Here is an 8,300-nt window from a genome sequence, read left to right on the forward strand (position 1 = left end):
CTATCTGCCTGCCTGCCTGCCTGCCTGCCTGCCTGCCTGTCTGCCTGCCTGCCTGCCTGCCTGCCTGCCTGTCTGCCTGCCTGCCTGCCTGCCTGTCTGTCTGTCTGCCTGCCTGCCTGCCTGCCTGCCTGCCTGCCTGCCCGCCCTAGTGGGTGGGAGGCCCTCAGAGCCTGGGAGTGGGCCCTCTGCCTGTTGAGGTCTGCCTGCCCACTCACCCGCCCGCCTGCCTGCCTGCCCAGCCTGCCAACCCCAGGTTCCAAGCCCCAGTGGGAGCCTTGTGATGCCGTCACTTTGTGGTTGCATACGGCCTGATTTCAAGGAAAGGGGTGGAGGGCTGGGGGGAGGACGAGAGAAGGCAGGAAGGCCTCCAGAAGTTCATCTCTTTCCCTGCTCTTCCTCATCATCCTTCCTCTCCCTTCCTTGCCTTCCCCCTTCCCAATCTCCTATGATCCTCTGTTCCCTCCCTCACCTGGCCTGGCTGTGAAGGCTCGGGGCTGGCAGAGAGGCGTCACTGCGGCAGCTACAGCAGTGAGTGGATTTTAAACTCAATGTCTGGTTTGAAAGCTGGGGGCAGTGCCCTCCTGGCCCAGGGGGGGCCCCTGCCCTGCCCCATCCCGTCCTGCCCCCCCCACACGTAAGTGAACCCTCTTCCCGTGTTTCATGAAGACTAATCCCATCTCCTTTGTGCCGGGGCCACAGAGAGAAAGAGAGAGAGAGAGTGTGTGTGACTGAGTGAGTGAGTGAGTGTGTGTGTGTGTGTGTGTGTGGATAGATGTCTTCACTTCCTTTGTTCTGACTTTGCTGGCTGTGTGGTTTGTCCACCCTGTGTTTGCAGTCACTATGCCACCGCCACTTTTGGGGGGAAAGCATGCATTTCTTCCTTGTGAGGAGGTGGAGGGGGGAGGTGGGAAGGCCGCAGATCCCTGGCTTCATTCCGCACTTGGGCTTGTACCCCAGGGATGGGGGCAGGGAGCATGGACTGTGATGCCAAATGAGGAGCCCAAGCCCTGGCTCTGGGAAAGGGAAGTAAGAGAGAGGACCCTCAGCTCCTTCAGGCTTGAGACTCTCTGTCACCTGCCTGCCAGCCTCTAGCTCATTCCCCTCTTCCTGTCTCTCCCCAACATTGCTGCAAGCATTTTAGGGTTAATGCCTCCAACCCTAACCCTAAGAACCCTCAGTACCCTAAATGCGTATGCATGCATTTGCGTGTGTGCGCACGTGCACACATGTGGTATCCCAGACAGGGAAGGGAAACATTTGGACTCCTTCCTGGGAATAGTTTATCAGGCCAGCTTCTGCAAGGCTGATGGGATTGCCCCAGCAGAGAGGCATGCTCTGTTTTTGAGGTCTGGCCCGGCCTGGCCCCAGATTTTCCGACTTCCTGCCTGTGGGCCCCATCCCCAGAGGGAGGACCTTGATTCCCTGTTAGAGGGCATTGTCCTCCTGCTGCCCAGAAATGAATCGCCTCTGGAGCCTGGCAGAGCAAGTGAGCTAAGGGCTATGCCCCCCTGTTGTTGAACACCCATTGCTTTGCAGGGAGAGCAGGAGGGGGTGGAAATGGAGGTTCTAGCTGCCAGCTGCCTCCTTCATCAGCTTGTTTCCCCCCTCCCCCCCATCCTTGCAGCACGACACTGGTCATAAGACCAAAGAGCCAAAGTGGGGCCAGGGCTCCCCTGCACCTTCCAAGCTGGTAAGGCCCTGGCTAGGCCATGGGGGTACTGGGTAGGCTGGGCCTTGTTTTGAGTTGGGGGTTGCTTGTAAATGCAGAGGGGTGAAGTGAGGGGAAAGGCTTGGGGTGTCAGAGCTGGGCTAGGGTCTTGCTGCCTAGCCCTGTCACTTCCCAGGGAAACCTCCCCCTCCTTCCATGGTTCTGCTGCTTGTTTTCTTGCAGTTGCCTACGGTCCCCACCGTCTTCAAAGTCCGAGGCCTTTCTGTATTACTGTGTAGGCTCTCATTTTCTAGTGAGCATCCAACGCTCCTTCCCCTCTTCTTGGCCCACTTGGCCACCATGACCCCCAGTGCCTAATGTGCTTCCCTCTCCCGGGCTGGGTATTCAAGATAGCAAAGTTCCCCTCAGCTCTCATCCTTCTGGGACTAGCTTGCTGCCCCTCCCCCTTTCTACCAGGCCCCCTGCCCAGTTCCTGGCCAGTGTGTGTGGTAGAGGTGGGAAGAGGTTTTCCTGGAGCCTCCCGGGGGCCGGTAGAAGTGGGAGAGACGGCCAAGGTCGTTAAGGAATGGCTTTGGATGTGTGAGGAGCAGTTAGAAGGCCCCATTGCCCTGGTGCTCCCCACCCTACCTGTCCCTGGCAGGAGCACTGGCAGCCCAGGTGACCTGGTCTCTCTCACCTGCTGCCCAGCGCTACTCCAGCCGCCGGCAGAGCCGCAGATGTGGGGTGTGTGCTGCGTGCCGGCGCTGTGTGGACTGCGGTCAGTGTGACTTCTGCCAGGACAAGCCCAAATTTGGGGGCTGTAACCAGAAGCGCCAGAAGTGCCGGTGGAGGCAGTGCCTGAAGTTTGCCATGGTGGGTGTGGCAGCTGCTCTGGGGAGGTTCTGGGCAGGCAGTGGCTCGTTAAGGTGCTCAGCCAAGTGTCTGCCTACAGAAACGTCTGCTGCCTACAGCCAGGTGGGACAGCCCTGCTGTAGAGGGGGCAGCTCTGCCTCGGTGCCGGTCACGCCGTAGGAAGGGGGCCTTGGTTAAGCAGGCCAAATCTGGGGGCCTCCAGGGCCAGAGGCTGGTCACTGAGGCACTCAGCAGTGGGCTTGAGGTAACCCTAATTCCCTATGGCTCCCCTCCTTTCCTCCTTCCCTCCCCCCCCCCCAGGATCCTGAGCTGGACCCACCCCCTGTATGGCAGTTTTGGCAAGCGGCGCCACTTTGCTCCGATTTCCCTGGGCCCTTGGAGGCCGTGTAGCCATTTCCCTTTGTACTCGCTCACGCTGATCCCAGCCCCGTCCTTCCTTAGCAGAAGGGGCTCCCTGTGCTGACGGAGGAGCTCGGTCCTGGCTTTATGCTGCCCCCAGGGACTGACCTGGTCATTCTGCAGGAGCAGGAGGGGGGTGAGGGCATCCCTGTGCTTGTGCCCAGCACCAAGCCACGAGGCTCCCTGCTCCCTGCCCCCGGCTGCATCCTCCTTGAGGTGAGCACTGGCTGCTGGGCCCAGGTTCCCCAGCCCCTTTCCTCACCTCCCCACTGTGTAACTCCCCAGTTCCTTTGCTGGAGGGGCAGTGGAGCCGAGCCCCCTTCAGGATGGGCTGAGGTTGGCCTCACTTAGAGGGGGCGGTAATCTTGGAGAAGTGTGGTGTAGGAGCCAGGCATCGGAGGGCCCGGTAGGCCTTTGGCTCTGGGAACGCAGGGGTTGTGGAAGCAGGCCTGCCATGGAAATGGAGCCCTAGTTAGGTGGTGTGGGAGGAGAGCCAGGTGGCTGGAGTCCGCTATGACCTTTCTCTTGGGCCCTCCCTGCAGGAGTATGAGTGTCCAGGCCTTGGGGTGCTCATCTCATCCCCCCCAGTGAAGCAGGAGGTTGAGACTTATGGGGACCAAGCTCCTGGAGCTGCCTCCCCACCCCCTGCAGGCTTCTTTCCTGGCCTCTGCAGCAAGGTAACCAGGTGGAAGGGCTGGGAGGGGATGGCACCTTCTTGGCATCTCTGCCACTGAGCAGGCCTGGCTCCTATGGACATCTTGGATCGAGTTTGAACTCTGGCTCCTTGGGGAAGGAAACCTTTGCTCTGCTACCTTTCCAGGGCTTGCTCGCTATGTGTGGAAGCTACAGGATTCTGATGTGGCTGGCCCTCCGGGGTGTGCCTCTCTTCTCCACAGACTGGAAGCTCCCTGAGCCCTGGCCACGCCACCATCTCCCCCAGGCCCGGCCGACCCACTCACGGGACTTGCTGCTGATTTTTTCACTTGCGATGGGTTCCTTTTGATGGTTGGGTTTTGTTTTGTTTTTTTTCTTTAGGCAGCTAATAGGGCCCGACTGCAGCCTTCCCTGAAACAAGGGGAGGAAGAGGAGGCGGCCACGGCAAACACCCCTGTGGTGAGTGACGGACGGCTGGGCCTCGGGTGGGTAGCCAGGAGGGAGGGAGTGGACGGCAGCCAGGGAGTAGCAACGGGCCTTTTCCCTCCAGATCATGGAGATTTATAGTCTGAGCGGCGCCACCCCAACAGCTGCTGGGCCCTGTGGAGGCCTGGACAGTGTCCTACAAGAGTTTCTAGCAGAGCTGAACGAGCTGCCCCTGCCCGCTCACTGGGAGGTCCTGCCACCGAGAGGGCCAGACCTGTGCCTCATCCAGCGTTCCCCCTTGTCCACCATGGCTGCTGCGGTCATCCACATCCAGCCGGGCCTCTACTTCCACGTGGTGGTGCAAGATGTCCCCGTCCCACCCAGCCACGAGCTATACTCAGCCCACCCGTTGCGGCTCACCACGGTGGATGAGGTGGTTGAACTCATCTGCAACCTGGAGGCTTATCGTCTGTGCCCTGGCTGGCCTGGCAGCTGGCAGCAGGGCCCACGTTCTCCAGACTGCGATGTCCTAGTATATGAGGGCCGCTGCCGGGCCTGCTGCCGAAAGCCTTGCACCTCGGGGGGTGGCAGTAGCTGAGCAGGTGCCTTTTCCCTGGGTCCCCATGCACTGAGCTGGCCTGTGGGCTCCCTTTCCCCTAGCTCTCCCTACTACACTGTGTACGAGTCAGTCTACACTGGAAGGGCTGAGGTGAGAACAGATGTCTTCTCCCCCTGCCTCCCCACAAAAGCCAGCATTTACCCACCTCCCACTATGGACTGCTCTGAGGATCCCCACTTTTCTGGCCTGCCCCAGCCCTCCGTGTGGTTTCCAAGAGAACTGTCAGTCCATGTCTCCAAGATCACCCCCCCCCCCCCAAACACACACACACTCGCCCTAACCTCAGGGACACGGGCTGGGCCCATGTAGAGAAGAGTCAGAGTGAGGGGGGCGTGGAAGCTCGGGTTTGGATTCTGGAAATGGAGCCTCTAGGGAGGGGCATCTGCAGGGCCAAAGAGCTACTCCTTCCTCTGCTGTGCCTTCCTCCCCCCAAGAGAAGCAAAAGGAATCTATTGTTTTTATGTACTCTAGTGGCCTGCTTAGCTGGCCAGCTGGGCCCTGGCCTTTCTTTGCTGCCTTTACCTTTATTTTTCTAAATAAACTATGGTGACAGTGTTCTGAGGGAGGTGGGTTCTCTTGGGCACACACACCAATCAATGCTAGCTTGTTCATACATGGGGGTCTTTAGGCCTGGGGTGGGGTACCGTACTCTCAGCCCAGAAAGAAGTTTTCCTCAATTCTCTACCTGCTCTAGCCAGACTCCTGTGCCAGTGAAGGATGAAGGAGATCTGGTTGGGACCCACCTGACTACCCAGGGTGTTGAAGAAGACTGGGGCTTCTCACTATTTTAGGCTGCCTTTTATGTGGCAGATCTTCTAGCCTGGAGGGTTTCTTGGGTTAGCGAGAGGTTAAGTGACTTATCCAGGCAACACTGTGAGTCTCCTTAGCGTCCTCAGGGTTTGGTCAGAAAGTGAGGAAGGCACAAAGCAGGGGGAACTAGGTGTGCCCCTAGTACATCCCGAAAGGTCAAAGTGGGGTCTCCCTTAGCTTGCCCAGCGCATTTCTAGGTGGTCTCCTTGCTATCTAGGTAGAAGCCAAGTCTTCCCGGCCTGTATTTCTAATTGCACCAGCCACTGAGCCAGTGTGCACTGCCCTGGTCTTTGGACTGGAGTTGGGGTCACTGGCAGATTGCAACTGCACATTCTGCCCCCTGGATCCAGCTTGGCTCTAGTCACAGATTCACCTCTACCTTATCCTCTACACTGCCCCCCCCCCCCCATCACTTGCTTCTTCCAGTCAGGGACGGGACAGGGAGATAAGAAACTGACGATGCCCAGGGTTGGCTAAAGTCTTGCCCGAAGGCCCCCCCGCACCCCAGTTTTTTTTTTTTTTTTAAGACAATACGGTCTTTAAAACAGGATTAAAAAAGGAAAAAGACAGTCCCTCCTGCAACAATTTAATGTTATTTGAAAGTTAAAGCTGTAGTCTGAAGTTTATTATTAAGACAAAGCAGTTCCTGGGAAGCTGCCATTAGGCAGAGAATGAATCCGGAACTGAACTAGATTTCCACGTCCCATTCCTGTCATGCCCCTTTGTACTGTGCTGGCCAGGCTGAGGTTACTGAAGTCAGTGTCACAGAAAAATCAGGCCCCAGGACCGAAAATTTTGGCCAGCAAAGGCTCATTTGGCTGGGCCTTCTCGGCAAGCTCGTATATCTGGGCTAGTTGTTGTTCCTTGCCCTGGCTGGCCTGAATTTCTCTGTGCTTTCTGATCTCCAGTTCTGTGGGGCGCTGGATGAAACCCCAGCTCCTCTCTCGGACTACTGATCCCTCCCCACAAGCAGCCAAGGCAATCTCTGCCTCCTTCAGGAAACGTCTGCTCTTCTCCACGCTCTGCAGGTAAAAGTCTGTTTCCCGCTTGGCCTGAGAGATCTCTGCCCGGACACGCTGCTGCCGGACCTGCCGCTCATAGACCAGGCGCTCGCTCAGATGACTCCACTTGAATCGATGCAAGTACTGGGAAGGAAGGCCACCAGCAGGTCAGCGACGCTGCCCAGCCCGGCCCTCTGTCCTGCCCGCCATCTGCCCGGCCTCACCTTCAGGTTCCATAGGTCATAACGGAAGGGGCTGCGGCGCTGGGCGCCCATGGGCGTGTTGTGCAGGCTGGCCACCACTCGCTTGGCCACCCGCTTGTCCCGGAACTCCACCCAGCCCTCGGTGTAGTCCAGCCCCAAGCGGTGGCTGCCCCCGGAAGCGCCCGTCAGTGTCCTCCTTTGGCCCAACCGATCTGGGTGCCGGAGGAGGGCCGGCCAGCCAGACGGACGAACGGACGGACGGAAGGAAGGAAGGAAGGACAGATCGAGACAGACAGACAGACAGAGACAGAGACAGACAGACAGACGGGTCAGGGTCAGGGTCAGGGTCAAGGCCCAGGCCTGGGGGAGAGGGAGAACACCCCCCCCCCATCTCTGCCCACCACTAGCTCAAGTGAGGCCTGCGGGACAGATCTTAGCTTACTTCGGAGGGGGAGAAACTTAAGGTCCCACCTATCCACAGCCTCTGGAAGGCGTTCATCCCGGCTGGGGGGTGGGGGTGGAGGAGGAGCTAGGAGCGCAGACTCCGCCTCCTCGCTCCCCTCTTCCTTGCGCCCCCACCGGCCGCGCCTGCGCGCCCTCCCTGTCCGCCACGTGTGTGCTGAGGCTCACCCTCCGGCTGGAAGAAGACGCGCCCGATCTCGCCATGGACACTGAGCAAGTTCCGCACGTGCGGGGGCCGGAAGCACGGCGGGATATGGCCCAGGTAGATGATACCGGGCACCACCCGCTTCCTGCTTGTCCCGAGTTCCCCTGCCGGCTCCGACGACTCCGACGACGCCGACACAAACTCTGACTCCGACTCCGACTCCGACTCCAGTGGAGAGCTCGCACCGAACCCCTCGGAGCCTTGCTCCAGTCCTGCCGCTCTCATCGCCATCCGGAACATCTCGAACGCTGAGAGCAGCTACGCCCAATGAGGAACCCCGCCGGCTGGGCCTGGCCCATCACTGCTCCGCCCCGTCATTGAAGCCCTGGGCGGGGCGCCGAGACGCTGGCCGGGGCGGCCAATCCGGGGAGGCTGGGCGGGAGGGGCGGGGGCACCGGAGTCGCGAGAGCGCAGGCGCAAGCCCCAGGGGGCTGCCCAGGTTGCTCAATGACTTCCGGCCGGTTGTGGAGGCTCGCGCGCTGGGTCGTACGCACGCAGCACGTGCGGAGTACGCACGCAAGGGCGGGTCTACAAATGCACGCACGCACGCACGCACGCACGCTGCAAGCATGCTGGCGCTCTCTGGGCTTCCTTCCCTCTGCTTCAGGACACTCCGGGCCGCTTCTCCCCCCTCTTTTCCCCCTGGCGCCGAGGCTGCCCCTTTCTGTTTTGCTCTGCGCGCTTCGGTCTGTGCTCTCTGTCTCTCCGCTCCCCTTTCGATGCTCAGCCCCCCAAGGGCTGCCTGGGCTGGTTCTTGGTATCTCGGGGCTTGCGGAGACCCAGGGAGGGAGCAGCTAGGGGCCGTCGGGGCCTGTCCCGCTAGCGGCCCCCATGCTTTTCCCCAAGCTTCTGGGCCAAGCTGCCCAGACACAGTCCTGGGGCTGTGGTGTCTATAGTGGAAAGGCAAGCACGTGGGTGGGGCGCCGTCGGGGAGTTCCGAATGAGAGCAGCCCTTCTGGAGGCGGCTGGCAATCGGGCAAAGAAAGCCGCCCCCCCCCCC

At 60.0% G+C, this 8,300-nt stretch overlaps 2 protein-coding genes across 5 annotated transcripts; one reads left to right on the plus strand and one right to left on the minus strand.

The window, feature by feature from the left end:
- Positions 1-137: 137 nt before the first annotated feature.
- LOC114027222 (methyl-CpG-binding domain protein 1-like) lies at positions 138-5,175 on the plus strand. Of its 4 annotated transcripts, none has more exons than XM_027841189.1 (8): positions 138-1,486; positions 1,625-1,690; positions 2,357-2,521; positions 2,601-2,765; positions 2,963-3,136; positions 3,463-3,597; positions 3,956-4,033; positions 4,125-5,175. In XM_027841189.1, the coding sequence occupies exons 1-8, from the start codon at positions 1,457-1,459 to the stop codon at positions 4,596-4,598; spliced, it is 1,287 nt and encodes a 428-aa protein (XP_027696990.1). In that variant the 5' UTR covers positions 138-1,456; the 3' UTR covers positions 4,599-5,175. The 4 variants fall into 4 exon arrangements, with proteins under 4 accessions (XP_027696990.1, XP_027696991.1, XP_027696992.1 ...); XM_027841190.1 differs by having other exon boundaries at positions 2,966-3,136; XM_027841191.1 differs by lacking the exon at positions 2,601-2,765 and having other exon boundaries at positions 139-1,486; positions 2,966-3,136.
- Positions 5,176-5,999: 824 nt separating this feature from the next.
- ABT1 (activator of basal transcription 1) lies at positions 6,000-7,599 on the minus strand. The gene is given in 4 exon segments (XM_027841193.1): positions 6,000-6,574; positions 6,655-6,845; positions 7,264-7,560; positions 7,563-7,599. Coding segments are annotated over 4 exon segments (897 nt in total). The 3' UTR covers positions 6,000-6,202.
- Between the last annotated feature and the right edge of the window lie 701 nt (positions 7,600-8,300).

Source organism: Vombatus ursinus, unplaced genomic scaffold (genome assembly GCF_900497805.2).
Source record: "Vombatus ursinus unplaced genomic scaffold, bare-nosed wombat genome assembly UNPS02014853.1, whole genome shotgun sequence".
NCBI lineage: Eukaryota > Metazoa > Chordata > Mammalia > Diprotodontia > Vombatidae > Vombatus > Vombatus ursinus.

Excerpts from the sequence above, each read along its gene's own strand:
- LOC114027222 (XM_027841189.1), top strand. The coding sequence starts at position 1,457 with ATGAATCGCCTCTGGAGCCTGGCAGAGCAA. Across the intron at positions 1,487-1,624 it reads TCTGGAGCCTGGCAGAGCAA|CACGACACTGGTCATAAGAC; the intron begins GTGAGCTAAGGG and ends CCATCCTTGCAG. Across the intron at positions 2,522-2,600 it reads AGTGCCTGAAGTTTGCCATG|AAACGTCTGCTGCCTACAGC; the intron begins GTGGGTGTGGCA and ends GTCTGCCTACAG.